This window comes from Nannospalax galili, unplaced genomic scaffold (genome assembly GCF_000622305.1).
Source record: "Nannospalax galili isolate Female #2095 unplaced genomic scaffold, S.galili_v1.0 scaffold238, whole genome shotgun sequence".
NCBI classification, from domain to species: Eukaryota; Metazoa; Chordata; class Mammalia; order Rodentia; family Spalacidae; genus Nannospalax; species Nannospalax galili.
Genome location: NW_008341888.1, coordinates 1,591,879 through 1,613,395, shown reverse-complemented (window position 1 = coordinate 1,613,395; position 21,517 = coordinate 1,591,879). Strand labels below are relative to the sequence as shown.

The 21,517-nt window shown below is 41.6% G+C and overlaps 1 protein-coding gene across 1 annotated transcript in view; it reads right to left on the bottom strand.

Annotated features, from left to right (window-relative positions):
• The window catches only part of Magt1 (magnesium transporter 1), a 35,017-nt gene extending 16,745 nt beyond the window's left edge, over window positions 1-18,272 (bottom strand). The window contains exons 1-3 of the mRNA XM_008837665.3: window positions 17,993-18,272; window positions 8,821-8,990; window positions 2,777-2,894 (exon numbers count right to left, since the gene is read on the bottom strand). Coding sequence (XP_008835887.1) covers window positions 2,777-2,894; window positions 8,821-8,990; window positions 17,993-18,190 — 486 coding nt within the window. The 5' untranslated portion in view covers window positions 18,191-18,272. The remainder of the gene's footprint in view (window positions 1-2,776; window positions 2,895-8,820; window positions 8,991-17,992) is intronic.
• Window positions 18,273-21,517: the final 3,245 nt, after the last annotated feature.

Genomic DNA, 21,517 nt, shown 5'->3' with positions numbered 1-21,517 from the left:
AATATGTGTTACATTCTAGGCCTACATATTAAAGGACAAGATTTTCTGATAAGGTAAGGGTGGGTCCTGACTTCTTCCCCATTTCAAGCTGGAGATAATGTTTCAGTAAAGGATGAGCAAAGCTCTTCCTGGAACAAGAGCACAGTTCTGAGAGACATCTGAAGGAACAGTGCTCAGCAGTTCAGGTCCACTTCTGGCCTTGAATCAAACGGTAAGAGTCAGGCTGTTTCTTAATTCAGGCATAACTGCAATGTGGCTCAAAAATGCTAAAAGCATTCCTTTTCTTTCTGAGACAAGATCTCATGTAGCCCAGGCTGGCTTTGAACTGATCCTCCTAGCCCCACCTCCCAAGTGCTAGGGTTACAGGAATGTACCACCACTATACTGGTCTGCAATTATTTTTTAAAATTTATCTTTATTATGTGGATGAGGGTCTTGCCTGCAAGGATGTAACTGCACCTTCTGCATATGTTTGTGGAGGCCTCAAGAAGGCATTGGATTGCCAGAACTGGTATTATGAATGGTTGTTAGCCATCGCGTGGGTGCTGGGAACTGAACCTGGGTCCTCTGGAAGAGGAGCTAGTACCCTTGGTCACTGAGCCATCACTTTAGCCCAGCCTGCAATTTCTTTTTTTTTCTTTTTACATATTTTATTTTTATTTTATGTGTATGCATGTATTGCCTGCATGTAGGTAAGTGCACCCTGGACAGAGAGGCTGCTGGATCCCCTGGAACTGGAGTTATGGACAGGACAGTTGTTATCTGCCATGTGGGTGCTGGGATTCAAACCCAGGTCTTCTGCAAGAACAGCCAGTGTTCTTGCCTGCTGAGCCATCTCTCCAGCCCCCACAACCAGAGTTCTCCGCCTGCCTCTGCCTCCTAAGTGCTGGGATTAAAGGCATGTGCTACCACGCCTGGCCCGATGATACGTGTTTTTAATAATATGAAGTATAGCTGGGCATGGTGGCACATGCCTTTAATCCCAGCATTTGGGAGGCAGAGGCAGGCGGATCTCTGTGAATTCAAGGACAGCCTGGTCTACATGACAAGTTCCAGGTCAGTTAGGGCTACAGGGAGACCCTGCCGCAAAAAGACCAAAATAAGTAAATAAATAAGTAAATAAATAAATAGGGTAAATAAAATATGGAACATAGGAAGACCAGGTTTGGGAAATGGGACACAGGATTTTAATTTGGGACATAATCAAGTTTTAGTCTGGAAGTAATTTGTGTGAAAATGTATAGAAAGGAATTATCCACAGACCTTTCCTTTCACTTTTTTTTGTAGTACTGGAGACTGAACCCGGGGCTTCATACATTCTAGCAAGTGCTTGTCCACTGAGCCCCCAGTCTCCCTATTACACTTTTGAGACAGGGTCTTTTTTATAGCCCTGGCTGACCTGGAATTAATTATGTAGACCAGGCTGGCCTTGAATTTAAAGTGATCTGCCTGCCACTGCTTCTCGAGTGCTGGGAATAAAGGTTTGCACCACCATGTCTGTCCCCTTTTATGTTTTATACAATAATTATTAAGTAGAACAAGCTCAACGATGAATGAGATAACCTTATAAACACATGGTGGCACAAGCCTGTAATCTCAGCACACAGGAAGCAGAGGCAGGAAGGACTGCTACAATTTCAAGGTCAGAGTAGTAGCACAGCAACTTGTAGGCCAGTCTAGGTTAGGTATCACATTCTGTCTCAGAAACAAGAAGTACAGGTATGAGAAGTCATGATTGATAAAACAAGGAGATAATGTGGGCATGACTTTTACTTAATCTTACAAACAAAATGTTAATCTTTTCTTAGCTTGTTGATAATGTCAATAAGCCTAGTAGGCCTTCAGGTCCTCTTGTAACCTAAAGTGTATAACTTTTAGTCCTTATGACCCTTCCTTGCCCATGACCCCAAAACAATGTATGAATGTGTGTTTTGCATATTTAAGAAAGATATTTGCAAAGAGATGAACATTATCCCATTTGTGTTGCAAACAGATGAGATTAAAATGATAATGTCTGCTTGTGGTTACGTACATGTTGGTCTACATCAGGCTGTTTTTATTCAGGCATAACTGTAATGTGCCACCAAGCAGTAAATGCTGCAGGTGTAAAATCTAGAACTCTTGAAAAAAGTTCACTGAATAAAAAGAAGGATCTATTTCACTAAGACAAACAAGGCAGGTACCTGCTTCTACTAAAGACTTCAGTATTATGTAGTGGTGATACAAAGGTGAGAGTCACGTCATATTTTCACTTTTATTTGTATGTATATGTGCACATGTGTGCAGGTTCGTGTGTATAGGTATTGATCCTAAGGAGTCATCCACTTTGTTTTCTGAGACAAGGTCTCTTAGTGGAATCTCGGGCTTGCCTATCAGGCTAGGCTAGCTGGCCAACAGGCCTCAAGGATCATAAGAGTATGTAGAGGTTGTTGTTAGGTATGGTGATGGACTCCTGTAATCCCTGCACTTGGAAGCATGAGGACTGGAAGTTTGAATCCAACCTATGCTTATATATACTGCCTCATAATGAGAATACAACAAAAAGCATAAGTATATGGACATTAATGGATTACTAACCAGTTTCTGTACTTTCAGAGGGTAACACTGGTTACTACCTTTATGATTAGTCAAATCTTGCTTTTAGATCACTAACTCTTTACTTATGTAAGTAAGTAGCTCTGTTAAGTAGCTCTAGTTAACATTTTGTAGTCACAAAAACTGTATTTCACTTTATCCATAGTTATTGTCATAAAAGAGAAGAAACTAAACATCTTACCATCTGAAATACATCAGAACCTTCATCAAAATCCACCATGGCAAAAAATATCCTGTTGGTAAATGCACTGGAGTATCGCCAGGAGTTTGCCAGAATCTGGAATTCTTCATCAGCTTGCCTGAATGCAATCAAATTGGCGAAAAAAATATAGGAAATGAATTTTAAAGCCTATTCTACTTAGCACTAAAACAAAACCTCATTAAGTAACAGCAATTTTTAGTGGAAGAAATACTAAAAACTATTGTCAAATAAGTCAGATTTGGCTGATAAAGTTAGAACAAACTTTGTTTTGGTCTAAGAAAAGCTTTATCTCAAGTGTTAGAGATTTCACCAGAATTTAGTAATTATATGACTCCATTTCATACTTTGTGTCTATTTTGAATTCTAAAGCATTTTCAGTGGTCACTGAAAAAAATCTAGCTAATACTCTCCTTGAATTGTAGTGGGTTTTTAGAGATTTGTTTTTAGTTATGTGTATGTCTGTGGGTATGTGTACATGAGGGCACTGCCTGGAGAGGCCAGATCTACCTGGAGCTGAAGTTTACACGCAGTTGTAAACTGCCTAATGTGGGTGCTGGGAAATGAACCTTGGTCCTCTGCAAGATGCATACGCTCTTAACTGCTGAGCCAACTCTCCAGCCCCTGTGGCTGTCTTTATTTTTTTTTTTTTAATTTTTGAGTCAGGGTCTCCCTGTAGCCCCAGCTGGCCTGGAACTCACTATGTAGACCAGGGTAGCCTCTATCTCAGTGATTCACCTGCCTCTGCCTCCCAAGTGCTGGGATTAAAGGTATGCATCACCACGCCTGGCTTAGTTGCTGTATTTATTTCTTTTTAAAGTCTTGCTACATTGCCCAGACTGACTTTAAACTCCTGGTCTCAAATGCTCTATCTTTATCTCCTCAGTAGCAAGGATTATGAGTATATATCGCCATATCAAGTGTCCACACTTTATTTTGGTGCTGGGGATTGAACTCAGGGTCCCACACACAGACAAGTGCTCTATCAATGGGCTATACTTCCAACCCTCATGACAATTTTAGGACCCTAAATCAGCAGCGAAAATAGAACTACAATAATAGCACACTTTAAAACACATGCAGCCAGGCATGGTGGAACATGCTTATAAAAGGAATATTTTGAAGACAAAGTCAAGAGCCTCGTGTTAAAATTCTGTCTGGGGGCTAAAGGGATGGATTAGCAGTTAAAAGTACTGGCTGCTCTTGCAGAGAACCCAGGTTCAGTTCCAAGCACTCACATGGTGGCTAACAACCATCCGTAACTCCAGTTCCAGGGGATCTGATGCCCTCTTCTGACCTCTGTGGGCATTGCATGACACAGGTGAACTTACATAATACACTCATACATATAAAATAAAAGAATAAACTATTTTTTAAAGATCGTTTCTGCTTTATATAGCGAGATCCAGGTCAGTCAGGGTTACAAGGAGAGATACTGTCTCAAATGAAACAATCTAAAGGCTAGGGAAATGACTCAATCAATAAAGTGCTTGCCTTATATGGTGGTATGAATGAGAAATGTCTACCATAGGCTCAGATATTTGAACACTTAATCCCCTGTTGGTAGTACTGTTTGAGGAAGTTATGGAACCTTTAGAAGGCAGAATCTTGCTGCAGGAACTATATCACTGGAGGCAGGTTTTGAATTTATAGCCTTGATCCATTTCCAGCTTGCTCTCTTGGCTTCCTGCATATGGACAGCAATGTGATCCCCTCAGCTTCCTACTCCTGCCCCCATGCCTGTCACTTGCTGCCATATCTCCCTGCCATGATGGACTCTTATCCCTCTGGAACTGCAAGCCAAAATAAACACTTTCTGTCTGTAAGTTGCTTTTGGTCATGGTATTTTATCACAGTAACAGGAAAGTAACTAATATACCTTTAAAGCATGAGGACAGGAGTTCAATCCCCAGAACCCACATCCTTATAATTAAGGTACTGGGGAGGCAAAGACAGGATTTCTTGGGCTGGCTAGTCAGCTAGCCTAGCCTAACTGGTAAGCTTCAGCCAATGTGAGATGCCTCTCAAAGGAGGTGGAAAGCACTGCTGAGGATGACACCAGAGATTGTCCTCTGGCCTCCATACCTTGGCACACCTGAAGCACAAATGCCTCCTGAGTACTGGGAATAAAGGTGTGTACCACCATGCCTAGCAAAAAATTTTGGGTTCACTGGGTTCAGTTCCCAGCTCCCACATGGCAACTGGCAATTAATTGTTCATAACTCCAATTCCAGGGGCTCTGACACCCTCTTCTGACCTCCATTGGCATTGCACAGTATGGGTACACTCGCGTACATGTAGGCAATACACCCATATACACATAAAATAAAAATAATAAATGAGGGGCTGGAGAGATGGCTCAGTGGTTAAGAGCACTGACTGCTCTTGCAGAGGACCCTATTTAGATTCCCAATACCCACATGGTGGTTACAAACTGTCCTTAACGCCAGTTCCAGGTGAATCCGAAGCCCTCTTCTGACCTCCGAGGCAATGCACAACACAGGTGCACTCACATATTTGCAGGCAATACACTCATACACATAAAATAAAAATAATAAAATATTTAAGTGAAATTTTTAGAAATTATGGGTTCAGATAGAACATTTAGCAGGTCCCAGGCTTGGTAGTGCCTGCCTTTAATTCCAGCTCTTGAGAGGCAGAGGCAGGTGGATCTCTGTGAGTTCAAGGCCAGCCTGGTCTACATAGTGAATTCCAGGCCAGGTGGGGCTCAGGGAGACCCTGTCTCAAAAAGACCAAAAAAAGAAAAAAAGAAAATTTAGCACGTAAAGGCATGTGCCACCAACCCTGATGACCCGAGGTTGATTCCTGGGACTCACATAGTAGAAAGAGAGAACTGACTCCTGAGGGTTTTCCTCTGACTTCCTCATGCATGTTGTGGTACAGATGTGTGTGCATATATATGTAAACATATCACACATAATATAAATAAATGTAAATTAAATAAATAAAAATGCTTGGCTAGAAATGAGGGAAAGGAAGGTTGTATAGGCTAACATCAAAAAATTATTTAATTTAAAAAGGGTATTTTGGGGTCTGGAGAGATGGCTCAGCAGTTAAGAGTACTGCATGCTCTTGCAGAAGATCTGGGTTCAAATCCCAACACCTACTACATGATGGCTAACAACTGCCCACAACTCGAGTTTCAGTGGATTTGACCTCTCTTCTGGCCTCCTCGGGTAATGCATGACACGGGTATATTTACACACATGCAGGCATACCATTCATACACAGAGCATAAACTAAACTAAATAAAAATTCTAAAAAAGGGCATCTTTGACAGACATGGTACCACACACCTTTAATCCCAGCACTTGGGAGGCAGAGGCAGGTGGATCTCTATGAATTCAAGGCTGGCCTGGTCTATATTCAAAGCCAGTCAGTACTACACAGTGAGACCTTGTCTAAAAAGAAGGGAGGACATCTTTTTCATACTTCTCATTCTAACAGCATCAAAAATACAGTATTTTTCATGCTGCTATTGCTTGTTTGTGATTTGAGACAGGACCTCATGTTGCTCAGGCAACATGAACTGAGAATGTAACTGGCTACCTCTACCTCCCAATTAGTGGGATCAGAGCCTAGAACTGTTACAAAATTTTTATTTATTGAATAAGTTTAGAATATGAGTTAATTTAAAATATGATCTTATAGAAACTAAGATACCAGTAAACTTAAGTCAGTAAGAATTCCATTACTTTGTATCTAATACAGAAGTAATGAGAATTTGTGTTTCTTCTCTGCTATTTTTGTACACTTCCTTTGGAGAAAAGGTCTTGCTCTGTAGCCCTGGCTGACCTCAGACTAGCAGCAGATCCTCCTGCCTCTGCTTCCTGAGTGTTGGAATTACTGATGTAACCCACCACACCTGTATATTTGTATATATAATCCTTCTTCTATTTACATTAATTTATGCTCAGTATACATTCTCAAAGCACTACGTAGCCAAATGCCTAACACTAACTTCCAAATCCAGTAAGAAAATCCTGTATGAAAAGTTAACAAGGAGCTGAGCATGGTGACACATACCCATAATCCCAGTACTCAAGAGGCTGAGGGCATGAGGACTGCCATGGATTCAAGGTAGCTTGGACAAGTCTGGATAAAGAATGAAACCTTGGGGCTGGCGAGATGGCTCAGCAGTTAAGAACACTGACTGTTCTTGCAGAAGACCCACGTTCGAATCCCAGCACCCACATGGCAGCTAACAATTGTCCATAACTCCAGTTCCAGGGGATCCAACAGCCTCTTCTGTCTTCTGTGGGTATTGCACGACATGGGTGCACTTAGCTACATGAAGGAAATACATGCATACACATTAAATAAAAATAATAAAATATTTAAAAAAAGAGAATAAAACCCCATGTCAGAAACAAACAAACAAACAAAAGGCCAAGCCTGGTGGCTCACACCTGTAATTCCAGCACCTGGGAAGAGTCAGGAGAATCAGAAGTTCAGGGTCATTTTCAACTACACTTCAAGTTTCAGGACAGCCTGGGCTAAATGAAATCCTGTCTTTAAAATCCAAAAGGAAAGATTTCTTAAAAATCCCTTGAGATACTGAACTAGGCATATTTTATTCTTTCTCTGAGTGCCTCTCTTTCTATTAACCCCTATGCTAAAATCTATGTTAAAAATCACCTTTAAGGGCTGGAGAGATGGGTCAGTGGTTAAGAATATGGCTCTTCTTGCAGAAGACACAGGTTCAAATCTCAGCACCCACATGGCGGCTACAACTGTCTGTAACTCCAGTTCCAGGGGATTCTATGGCCTCTTCTGTCCTCCACGAGCACTGAACAACATGGGTGCACTTATATATATGCAAGCAATTTACACATACACATAAAACAAAAATAATAAATAAAAAAATCACCTTTAAGCTGGGCATGGTGGAATATACCTTTAATTCTGGCACTAAGAGGGCAGAAGCAAGTGGATCCCTGTGAGTTTGAGACCAGCTTGGTCTACATAGAGAATTTCAGGCCAGCCAGTGCTATAAAGCGAGACCCTGCCTCAAAAAAATATTCAGAATTCCTGTATACTTTTTATCTAGCTTCAGCTCTGCTTCAAAGAAAAAAAAATAAAATCTAGAAAAAACGAAACAAGAAGACAAAACTATAAAGAAGAAAAAAAATTCCCCAAAGTAAAACAAACAAACAAACAAACAAAAAACAAAAACATGAGGTTGAAAGTACTTATAAATCTTTTGGTAGTACTAGTGATTGAACCCAGGACTTCTTACAATGTTAGGCAAATACTCTATTGATGATATTCCTGAGTTACATCCCCAGCCTGAAACTACTTATTAACAATAAAACACGAGGCCAGCGAGGTGGCTCAAAAGGTAAAAACATGCAAGCCTGAGACAACTGGTGTTCTGTGTCTGAAACCTATTGTGGAAGGACAGAACTGACTCCCAAAACTTGTCCTCTAACCTCCACATGTGTACCATGTGGTACACACACACACACACACACGCACACACACGAGACACCATTATATCAATGGTAATGATATGGTGTTGGTATAAATCCAATCAAAAGGTCGTTCTTTGATTTATAAATTCACACGATAGCTACTATATCTTATTCATTCTCCCCTGTGAATGTGCACAAACAAAAATTGACTATAAAACAGTATTTGGGGCTGGAGAGATGGCTCAGTGCTTAAGAGCAATGGCTGTTCTTGCAGACTATTCAGGTTCAAATCCCAGAACCCGCATAACAGCTGACAACTCTCCATAACTCCAGTTCCAGGGGATAGGATGCCTTCTTCTGTCCTCCATGGCCACTTAACGACATGGTTGCATTTGCATACATGCACACAATACACGCATACACATAAAATAAAAATAAAGCAGTATTGTGTGTTACTATATACATTCCAAGTAAGGTATATATACATTACTGATTAATAGAGCCACTCCATGAATCTAGTTCTTCAGAGATAGAAAAATGATTAAAACCTTCAAAGTTATCTAATTTCAAAGTAGAAATAAAACAGCATACTTGCAAACGACACACTGTCTGTGAACTTGGAGAGCAGTGAACATGACAATAACAGAGTAATTTCTTGGTGGAGCTTTAACAAGGCGACGGAACTTGTCTCCATTCATTCTTATTACAGGTCTTTTATTGGTCCATTCCATCAGCTGACTGACCTTCTCAGATAACACCATCTAAAAAAGACAAAGTGAGAAAGCTATGAATATACTCAAAGCATTTAAAGTTGCTTTAGCTAAAGCTGGCTGTGGTGGGGCATGCCTCAGGTCTCAACTACTCAGGAAGCTGAAGTAGGGGGATCTGGAACCCAAAAGCCCAAGACCAGTCTGGGCAACATAGTAAGAAAGCATTTCAAAAGAGCAGCAGTAGCAGCAACAAACTCTCAACAACACATGGTAGATATGTGTGGCATAGGCCTGATTCCAGCACTCAGGAGGTGGAGACAGGATCGTGAGCCCAGTCTTCAGTCTGGGCTTCCTGGCAAAGCCCAAACCAAACCAAACCAAAAAGTTACTTTAGGGCCAACGAGGTTCAGCAGGTAAGGTTATCTGATGCCAAGGCTGAAGACCTGAGTTTGATCCCCAGAACCTACCTCGTGGAAAAAGAGAACTGGCTCCAGCCAGTTGTCCTCTGGATCCTCCACACATGGCACAAAATAAATAAATTTTTTTTTGTCTTTTTGAGACAGGGTTTCATTGTAGCCCCAGCTGTCCTGGAACTCACTATGTAAACCAGGCTGTCCTTGAACTCACAAAGATCCACCTGCCTCTGCCTCCCAAGTGCTGGGATTAAAGGCGTGTGCCATCACGCCCGGCCTAATAAATATATTTTTAAAAACTTACTATACAAAATTGTTCAGGAAAAAGTGATGGGGCGATATTGGAGGAGTTGGAGGGGAGGGAGTGGGCATGGATTTGATCAAAACACCTTATATGCATTATGAAATTCTCAATAAATTTAAAAAATTAGAAAGATTAAAAAAAAAACTTACTATAGCAAAGCAACTTACTTAAAACCAAGCTCATCAAGCAGAGGTACATAGAAAATGTGAGGCTGGGCGTGGTGACACACACCTTTAGTCCCAGCACTTGGAAGGCAGATGCAGGCAGCAGTCTATGAGTTCAAGGCCAGCCTGGTCTACATAGCAAGTTCCAGGCCAGCTGGAGCTACAGGGAGACCCTGTCTCAAAAAGACAAAAAAAATGAATCCTACAAATAAAATTTGGTAATTAGGCCTGATACTTTCTTTTTTGAGATAGGGTTTCACTATGCACCCCAGGCTCACCTCAAACTCAAAGTCCTCCTGCCTCAGTCCCAAGTTTTAGTATTACATGTATAAGCCATCACAAGTATGGCTCAAGTATTCTGTTTAAAAATTTATTCTTGGGCTGGAGAGATGGCTCAGTAGTTAAAAGCATATGCTGTTCTTGCAGAGGACCTGGCAAGTTCCCAGTTCCCAGAACCTACATGGTGGCTCACAACTGTCTATAACTCTGGTTCCAGGGAATCTGATGCCCTTCTCTGACCTCTGTGGGCATCAGGCTTGCAAGTGGCAAAACACTCATACACATTAAATAAGTAAATAAATGCCTTTAAAAAAAAACCTTAAAAAAGGCTAGCCTGGTCTACATAGTGAGTTCTAGGACAGCTGGGGCTACAGGGAGACCCTGTCTCAAAAAAAGACAAAAAAAAAAAAAAAAAAAAAAAAAAACTTAAAAAATCACTTTTAATATCCAGGCTTAGTAGCCTATACCATTAATCACAGCACTCGGGAGGCAGAGGCAGATGGATCTCTGGGTTCTAGGCCAGCCAGGGATACAGTGAAACTATTCTCAAAATTTAGTATTTTAGAAGATTTGCCGGGCATGGTGGCGTATGCCTTTAGTCCCAGGACTACTTGGGAGGCAGAGGAAGGCAGATCTCTGTGAGTTCAAGGCCAGCCAGATCTCCACAGCGAATCCAGGTCAGCTGTGGCTACAGGGAGAATCTGTCTCAAAAAGAACAAAAGAATTTAGTATTTTAGAAGATGTAAGTCGAGGGTAATGGAAGGTTAAGAAGATCAGGAGTTCAAGGTCAGCCTCAGTTACACAGCATTCAAGACCAGCCTGATTACATGAGAAACCATCTCAAAAAAAACAAAAGATTTAAGTAAACATTATACTTTAAAGTATATTACTTATTATTTAATAATATATAAAACAAATATGAAACTCTAAAACACACCTTATACAAAAATTAACTGGAGGTAGGCTGGAGAGATGGTTCAGCAAAAGCACTGTCTGCTCTTTCAGAGGACTTGGGTTCAGTGCCCGGCACCCACATGGAGGCTAACAACCACCTGTAACTTCAGTTCTAGGGGATACAATGCCCTCTTCTGGCCTCCATGGACACTGCGTGCACATGGTGTAGTTATATTCATGTAGGTAAAACACTCATACATATAAAATAAAAATAATTAAGGGGCTGGAGAGATGGCTCAGTGGTTAAGAACACTGGATGCTCTTGTTGAGGTCCTGGGTTCGAACCCAGCACCCACATGGTGGCTAACAACCATCTAAAACTCCAGTTCCAGGGAATCTGAAGCCCTCTTCTGACCTCCACAGGCACTGTACAACACAGGTGCACTTACATACACGCAATATACTCATACACATAAAATAAAAATAATAAAATATTTTAAAAATTAATTACTTAACTTAGGGACTGGGAATGTAGCTCAGTTGGTAGAGTGCTTGCCTTCCATGCATGAGGCCCTGGGTTCTAGCCCCAGCGCTCTACAAACCAGGTGTGGCAATACACACTTTTAATTCCAGCACTTGGGAGGCTAAGGCATCAGGATCAGGAGTTCAAGGCTATCCTCAGTTACTATGGAGTTGGAAGGCCACCCTGGGTCACCCTGGGTTATAAAAAGATTGTGACACCACCATACACCTGTTACTAAAATAAAACAGTGGCAGCAACAAATCCTAGAGAAGCTGTGAACAAAGTGGGTCTTTTACACACTTGCTGGTAGGGAAAGTAACATGATACAACCACTCAAGAAAACAGTTTGGGGGGGCTGAAGAAATGGTTCAGAGGTTAAGAACACTCGCTGTTCTTGCAGAAGACCCAGGTTCGAAACCCAGCACCCACATGGCAGCTAACAACTATCCGTAACTCCAGTTCCAGGGGATCCGATGGCCTCTTCTGTCCTCCGCATGCATTGCACAACACAGGTGCACTTACCTACATGCAGGCAATACACGCATACACATAATATTAAAAAAAAGAAAACAGCTGGCAAAAAATTAAGCAACTTGGGGGTGGGTACGATCAAAATACATCATATACATGTATGAAATTGTCAAATAATAAGTAAAATATATACAAACATTAATTTGTTTTAAAACCCACACAAGCAACTAAACATATTAGCTCCTCTCAACTCGGACAACAGTGGTTTGTATTTTTATTTATTTTAGTTTTATCTAGATAAGGTCTCACTAGACTTATTAGGTTTTTTTTTAAACACTCATAAAATAGAATTCTTTTCAAAATACTGCTAAAAGAAGCAATTACCTTACTTTCTGAAAATAAGCTGAAAACAGATCACAACAGATGAAGTGGTTTTAAAGTTTTACGATGAAATTGCATGAACATAGCCTGAAATTTGATAATTAGAAGTCAGAATCAGGGACGGAGGTCCACAACTGCAGAACTAACTACTTGGAAGGCTATGGCAGGAGAACTGCTTGAATCAGGAGTTTGAGGCCAGGTGAGGCAACATAGTGAGACTCTGTCTCAAAAAAGCAGAATAAGTTGTAACTGTATTCATAATGATCTATTTTTTTAATTTTTAAATTTATTTTTATGAGCGTTTTTACCTGCATGTATGTAAGTGCATCTGTGTTGTACAGTGCACATGAAGGCCAGAAGAGGGCACCAGATTCCCTGGAACTGGAATTACAGAGTTGTCAGCTGCCATGTGGGTGCTGGGAACCAAACCTCTGCAACAACAGTCAGTGCTCTTAACTGCTAAGCCATATCTCCAGACCCCCAGTGGTCTATTATTTTGAATATATCTTAAAGTAGGCCTAGCTTGAAGTGGTTTTATGGAGAAAAACTGTAGTTATTATTTGGAATGTATATTACATGTCAGAAGGCTACTCCTGTTAAAAATGTAGTTCTCCCAGTACTTGGGAGGCAGAGGCTGGTGGATCTCTGAGTTTGAGGCCAGACTGGTCTACATAGCAAGTGCTAGGCCAGCCAGGGCTACATAATGAGACCCAGCCAAAACAAAACAAAACAAAACAAAACAGATTTTCCCAACAAACTTGACTGTGTAGGTCAAGGGAAAGTTTCAAGAATATGGAATTTTAACGTATACCTTAAATGATTTTTTTATATACACTGAAGTTTGAGATCCACAGATCCACAGTTCTACATTCTAATTTTTGTGTTGGGGCTAATTTTTGCTTTGGGGGGACAGTCTCATGTATCCCTAGTTGGCCTCAACTGAACTCATTATGTAGCTGAGGATGACCTTGAATGCTTGGTCCTCCTGCTTCCACTTCCCCACTGCTGGAATTACAGATGTATTGTAGGGAGCCGCTAATCATTCAGCTGTGTCAGGCTTGTTTACTGAGTGTGTGTTATGCACACCAATATCTAATCTGCCTTATTAGGAGGAATATGTTTATATGGAGAGCCTCACAACACCTGACCTTGAGGCAATAGTGGAAGCCTTTGATCTGACCGCTCCTTGACCCTCAGATACAGGTGGGGAAAAACAGCAGTTGTAACTAATTGAGTTCTTCTGTATAAAAAGGCAGAACTGAAATAAATCGGGGCTGCAGTATTCACTGTGAGCCCTCCCAAGCATCATCTTTCCTGTCTTCTTTTATTTCTTTCAATCCTCACTCCCCCTTTCAGGTACTGTCCGTTTTGGCCGGCTGGCACCGGCAGTGTATGTCACAAAGTAATTTCTTTTCTCCAAATTTAAGGTAAAAGGTCTCTTTTCTGTGTCATTTTGAGACTGAGTATCCCTATGTAACTCAAACTGACCTCTAACTCATTATGGAGCCCTGTTCATGTTCAAAACTTATGATCTTCCTGGCTTGGCCTCCCAGGTACTGAGATTACAGGCATGTACTACCAGAAAGCTAGCTTTCTTTCTTCTACTATGTAGCCTTGCTTAACCTTGAACTTACTAGGTAGACAAGGCTGGCCTTTCACTTACAGGGTTCCAACTGCTTCTCACTCCCAAGTGCTGGTATAACAGGCATGCACCACCACACCCAAGCATAATATTTATCTTGATTAACTCTAACAAAGTAGCTAAACTCTAACCACTACAAATTCTATCATAAATACCATTCATCAAAATAGAGTATAAAAATCTAACATTTAGAACTAAAACTAGTTCTGCCATTCAGATTATTCTGAATTTCAGAAGTGATAATGCTAAGCATTAGTAATCTGAATCTTTCTAAAACATACATCCTTTTCCTCGAAAATTTGGTTCATCTCTGTTCTAGTTCACCAAGACTTAGTCATTAAAATTATTCATATTTTTAGCTTTCTATTCATCTACTGTCTTCAGCAGTACATTTACAACTCTGTCCTTGAATTAAAAATGAAACTGAACAGATCTGGAAACATAACTGACAGATAATTATGGAAGGAGACAGACCAGAGGCAGAGAAGACAGCATTCTGAATCCTTAAGTGCCATCTGTTCCATTCTCAGTTTACCTAATTCCCAAACATAGCTAACAACCTTCCATGACTCCAGTTCCAGGGGATCTGATGCCTTCTTCTGACCTCCTCGGGCCCTGCAACACAAATGCACTTATATGCATACAGACAACACACTCATGTACATAAAAAATAAAAATAAAATATTCAGAAATAAAAGGCTCGGTAGTTAAGAGCATTCACTCAATAATGAGGACTGAAGTTCAGATCCCAACCCCCAAGTGGGGCAGCTCACAAACGCTTGCAACTCTAGCTCCAAAAATCCTAACACACACACACACACACACACACACACACACGTATATACTCAGACACATAGACATACAAACACAAATACATTTTTTTTTGTTTTTTTATTTTATTTTGGTCTTTTTGAGACAGGGTCTCCCCTGTAGCCCCAGTTGGCCTGGAACTCACTTTGTAGACCAGGATGCCTTGAACTCACAGATACCCAACTGCCTCTGCCTCCCAAATACTGGCATTAAAGGCATGCACAACCAAGCCTGGCTTCAAATACCTTTTTAAAAGACAAGGTGGCCAAGTAGCTTGGTTGGTGGAGTGCTGGCCAAGCACACATGAAGCTCTGGATTTGATTCCCCAGCACTGAACATGGTCTCATTGTGTAGCACAGGCTGATCTAATAAAGCAATCTCCTTGCTTAAGCAGGTAAAAGTGGTTGCCACCAAACCTGATAGCCTGAGTTTGATCCCTGGGTTATTCATTATAGGAGAGAAATGACTCCTACAAGTCATCCTGACCTCGATGTATATCATAGCATGTGATCTTCGCCCACATACACAAATAAGTAAATAAATAAAATTCTGGGAGCTAGAGCGATGACTCAGTGGTTCAGAGCACTTGCTGCTCTTGCATAGGACCCAGGTTCAGTTACTAGCATCCACATCAAGCAGCTCAGGGCAGCCAATACTCTCTTTTGGCCTCCATGGACACTCACATATAGCACTCAAAGAGACAGACACATGCACATAAATAAAAATAGGGCTCAAAAAGACCAAAATTTTTTTTAAAGTGGGGGGAGGGGGTGAGACATGCTTTTATTTTTGTAAATATTTTAGTTTATTTATCTATCTATCTTTCATCCATCTATCTATCTATCAATCATCTTTTTGAGACAGGATCTCCCAGTAGCCCCAGCTGGCCTGGAACTCACTATGTAGACCAGGCTGGCCTTGAACTCAGATCTGCCTGCCTCTGCCCCGTGAGCAGAGGACATTCATTACCACACCTAGATAATTTATATTTTTATTTTATGTGTATTGCCTGCATGTACTAAGTACACTTGTGCTGTGCAGTACCCACAGAGGTCAGAAGAGGGTGTTGGATTCTCCTGGAAATGGAGTTAGGAATGATTGTTGGTTGCCATGTGGGTGCTGGGAATTGAACCTGGGTCCTCTACAAGAGCAGTCAGTGCTCTTAACTGCTGAGCCATCTCTCCAGTCCCAATACACCCACCTTTAATCTCTGGTACAGGCAGCTGATCTCTGAGATTGAGGCCAGTTTGGTCTACACAGAAAGCTCCAGGCAAGCTGGAGCTACAGGGAGACTCTGTCTCAAAAAGAAGAACAACAACAACAAGAACAACAACAAAGTAACATGATTACACTGACTTTGTATAGGTTGGAGAATTTGGAAAGAGAGTGAATGGGAAACTCACATTATAGGATTAAAGGAACAGTGACATATTTCACATCATTGTTGAAGTTTTTAGTATAGTTTTGTCTGTAAACAATATTCAAAAATTATAGTAGACACAGAATTTTGAATTTATATTCTAAGATATAATTACATATTTTTAGTTTGAGAATTATATCAGAGGGGTGGGAGGTCCATTCCAGAGAACCAGTCCTCCCAAGACAAGAATCTGCAGATAACAGAAGCCTCCTCCATCCCCAGCCTAAATGGCAAAGCCTCTGCCATGCACAACTTGGGACTTCAGGGGAGAGGGTTATGGAAAACGTGGTCACTCAAAGTAGACTGAAACTGCTGCCCAGCACCACAAAGTCCCCATGCTCTACTGTGCTCCACCTGTGGCTTACAGTAGGGGTCCAAAACTTCAGGCTCTTGTGATGGGATCACAGATCCAGGTAGGTCTGGAACTCTCTATGTTGATCATGCTGGCTTCCATCTCACAGAGAACCACCTGTCTCTGCCTTCCAAGTTCTGGGACTAAAGGTGTGTGCTAACACACCAGGCTAGCTTTTATGAGATAGCTCAAATATTCAAAATCATACAGAAGTTAGCTTCACCATTAATTCAGCTGAAGTTAACATTTGAAATGTTTTACTGGTATTTCAAAGCGTATGAGTTCTGTGTACTAGTAATGCAAAATGGGGGCTGGAGAGATGGCTCAGAGGTTAAGAGCAGTAGCTACTCTTGCAGAAAATCTAGGTTCAGTTCCTATCATCCACATGGTTGCTAACAACTGTCCACACTTTAGTTCCAGGTGATCTGACGCCCTCTTTGGGGCTCCATGTACTTTGCATAACACACATGCACTTATATACATGCAGGCAAAACACGAATACACATAAACTTTAAAAAATTGAAGCAAAAAAGAAACTCAAAATGTACAGGAAATAACATTAGAATGAAGGGCTTTGGTCCTTGTTTTGCAATAGTTAACTGTGTAAACTTAGGGCTAGTTTTTCTCACAAATAACTGCCACTAATCTTTTAAAGTTCTAAAAGTACATGGCTCTAAGCCACATGTTTCAAAACACACTGCTAACACACTGCTTGGATTATTAAACAGCGAGTTTAAATTTAAAAAAACCAAACTGGGTGTGGTGGCTCAAACCTGCAATCCCAATATTTTGAAAGGCTAAGGCAGGAGGATTGCCCTGAGTTCAAGGGCAGCATAGGCTAATAGTGGGAGACTGCCTCAAACGAAAACAAAAGAGCAAAGAAAACGGTATACTGTGTATCTTCCACTCCCCAGAGCCTGTGGGAGGGATCTTGGTTTTGTTATTTTGTGTCTGTCAAGCACACAGAACACAGCCCAGTATGCTTTCCATCTGCTAAACGTTTGACGAACGGGCAACAAACTGGCATTTCATGGTCTACTTCGGCTCCCGGGCGGAGAACGCTTCCCAGCACTCAGCTCTCACACATCTGGGGAGCCACAGTGACCAACAGCTTGAACTCTTGCATGCTACTCTGCCACCCAAGTCGAGATGCCCCAGCCAGACACCAAGAGGGCCAGTTCTCCAGAAGTGTACCAACTTGCAGCTCTGCAGCTTCCCAGGCCCGTGGGAGGCAGCCTGTCCCTTAATCCGCCCCGCTCTGGGACTCTACATCCCCACAAGTTCCAGTTCCTATCGGAAAAGGGCGGAACTCGCCCAAAGAACAGACCCGAGAGCTGAAAGGATGAGCAGACCCTGCCCACCCCCGCAAAAGTCGTCAGGGCTGACAAGCGCCCCCTCACCTCCTTCTTTCTTTGGGCAGAGGCCGACGGAACCTTGAAAACGAGCAGCAGCGCCACAGCCGCAGCCGCATACAAGCACCAAAGCCACCTCTGCGAGGCCATGTTCGCTCTTCTGCCCCGGCAAGGCGAAACTTTCCTCCAGCACGGCCGGAGGGTGGGGCGTGAGAACGGTTGCACAGAACACTGGCCGCTCCCCATTGGCCCGGCTCAGCCCTGCCGGGCGACCCCTCACATGACATCACGCGCGGCTCTTGCGAGACGCCCGCTAAAAAGGAGCTCGCTTCCGATTGGCCCACGGGAGCCAATAGGAAAAGGATAATCTGGAGGTTTCTCATTGGTCCGCTAGTAAGGCTGTACCGCCCCTTTCGTATGCTTAAAGACGTCGCGCACTGCGAGGTTCTAACTGCGCATGTGCAGTTGTCAAATGTTGCCTTTTTTTTTTTTTTTCAAAGTCCAAAATGGCTTGAAGGGTTTCAAACGAAATCCTTCCCGAGTAGACTGTTTTAGAATTGTTTGAAATTCGAGCCAGGCTAAGTGATGCACGTCTCTAATTCAAGTACTTGGGAGGTCCAAGAGCATAAAGAGTTCAAGGCCATCTTTCAGGCAGAGCCAGTGCTCAGGGACAGCCTGAGCAACACGATTCTCGTTTTTTTCTTTGCTTTTTTTTATTTGCATTGTGTACAATGAACAAATGAATATGCCAAAACATGTTTTGAACCAATAAAAAACTTTCAAAACATTGAAAGGGACAGATCAGAACTGCCATTGAAAACACTCATTCACACATGAGGATTTTTTAAAGGTTTTCTTGACTTTCACCTGTTAGATGAGGCATAAACAAAAAGTTATGAGGAATAGAAAACATTTTAAAATGACCATCAACTTGTAAGAGATTTGTTAGGTTTTGGCAGGTTATTGGACAGTTTCCTTCTTTCATCAAACTACTAAATAACAGTCAGTACAGACCTGCGCTGCCCTTCTGTGAGGAGAAATAGAGACTAGATCATCTCTATGAATGACTTAAAAAGTAGCCAGTTTTAGCCGGGCATGGTGGCACACGCCTTTAGTCCCAGCACTGGAGAGGCAGGCGGATCTCTGTGGGTTCAAGCCAGCCTGGTCTACATAGCGAGCTCCAGGCCAGCTGAGGCTTGCAGGAGACTCCGTCTAAAAAAGACCAAAAAAAAAAAAAAAAAAAAAAAAAAAAAAAAAAAAAAAAAAAGTAGCCAGTTTTGTGTAACTTTCAAGACACAGGTAGTAACTGTAAGGAGTCAAGATATAGTTCTTTTACTTCTCAACATATGGCTAAAACGCTTCACTCTGGAGAACACATTAGCCTGGTGTTGAAAAGAATTTCGTGTCTTGAAAAGAGCTCATTACTGCTACTGCTTCGAAGAAAACATATGAAATGAGGGAAAACATGACACGTATAGGTGCCAATACACATACATGCAAACAAAGAAACTTTCACTAACACAGGGGCAGTCACATGCACACCATGCTACCAAGTTAACCCCATCACAGTTCTTACTGGTTCTATCTGAATGCCCTCAAAAGTCCCTCACTACTGTCCAACACCTGAACAACTCAAGACAGCCTGAGCAACAGGATTCTCATATTCTCATTTTTTTAAGTTAAAAAGAAAAAGAGCCCAGGTGGTGACTCAGGACTGTCACTCCAAGTGACTCAGCACTTGGGAGGTGGAAGTGGAAGTGGAGGCAGGAGGATTAGCAGTTCAAGAATTCGGGGTTATTCTCAGCTGTGAGTTCGAGGTCAGCTTGTGTTACATGAGACCATTTCTAAAACAGAACAAAAAAAAACTTTTTTTGAAAATCACTTCTTTTGTATAATGTTGTAGAAGAATAGTAAATGTTCACATGAGTTTATAAGAGTTTAGATCCTCATCTAGCCTCCAAAGTATTTTAAATTAAAATGAAAAAAAGTAAAGGCTGTTATCCAGGCAAGATCGCTGCAAGTTTAAGGCCAGCCTAGGTTACCTAGCTGCACCTTGGCTCAAAAAAAGTGTTTGTGGTCTGTGAGATGGCTCATCAGGTAAAGGTGCTTGCTGCCAGGCCTGATGACCTGAGTTGGATCTCTGGAAACTACCCAAAACTTTTTTGAAACTAACATCTTCTTTTGTTTTGTTTGTTTGTTTTGTTTTTTAAAAATAATTTATTGGAAAGAGTACATGAAGTTATCACTTCTTCTTTTGTATAATGAAGGAGAGAACCAACTCCTGCGAGTTGTCCTCTGACCTCCACACGTGTGCTGTGGCATACATGCCTCTTCTAGTAAATGATAAATAAACCAATGATGGGAGAGGGGGAGACATTTTCTTCAGTAATGTAGCCACTGGTTAAATGCCCACGTTCCTGCAAACAAACTTCACCCATGCTCCTGTGAAAAATCATAATGAAACTGATTAGCTCACACACACAAAGATATCAAAGAGAGAGGGGCTAGTTGGGAAGAGGAAGATTAGTGGGCATGAAATGGGAATAAGATAGGGTTAGTGGAGGGTAAGTGGAGGCGGTAGTGATAGTGAATATGATCAAAATACATTATAAAGATGTATGAAAATGGCATAATGAGATTCTTTTTTTTTTTCGGTCTTTTTGAGACAGGGTCTCCCTGTAGCCCCAGCTGTCCTGGAACTTACTATGTAGACCTGGCTGGCCTTGAACTCACAGAGATCTGCCTGCCTCTGCCTCCCGTGTGCTGGGATTAAAGGCGTGTGCCACCATGCCCAGCTAGATTCATTATTATGCATAATTAATATAGGCTATAAAAATATCAAAAAGTCAAAACCAAATTTAAATAGTAATCTAAAATTTAAAAAAAACATGCCAAGAAATAAAGCAACTCCAACAGATAACACACCCACCCACACCCACACCCACATACACACAGTATCACCACCACCAACAAAACCAGAAAATGCATAGAAAAGATAATCCAGAAGCCAATTAAATTGGCTACCTATAGCAGGAAATCGTGTGGAAGCAAGTTAAGGAAAAGAATGACATTTCTTCATGAACACTAGTCTGCATATTTTGCCTTTTGTCATAATATTAGTTCTTAAATAACCAAAATATAAAATCAAGTCAGTTGTACAAGATTTTAAGAAATGTCCTGGAGATGGATGCTGGTGAGGGTTGCATAAAAATATGAATGTTATCAATGACACTGAACTCTAGGTTAAAGTAAAGCTAAATTTATAATATCTAATTTTAGGAAGCAAAAATGTTTCAACAAAAGCAAAACCACAAAGCCAGTTGTGGGTAGTGGTACATGCCTGCAATCACAGTATGTGGAGGCTGAGGCAGGAGGATCATGATTTTGAGGGCAACCTAAACTACATAGATAGAAAGACCCTAAACTACATAGACAGACCCTGTCTCAAAACCCAAAACCAGTCAGGTGTGGTGGTGCAATACCTTTAATCCCAATACCCAAGAGGCAGAGACAGGTGGATCTCTATGAGTTCAAGGCCAGCCTAGTCTGGCCAGCCGAGTGAGTTTCAAGCCG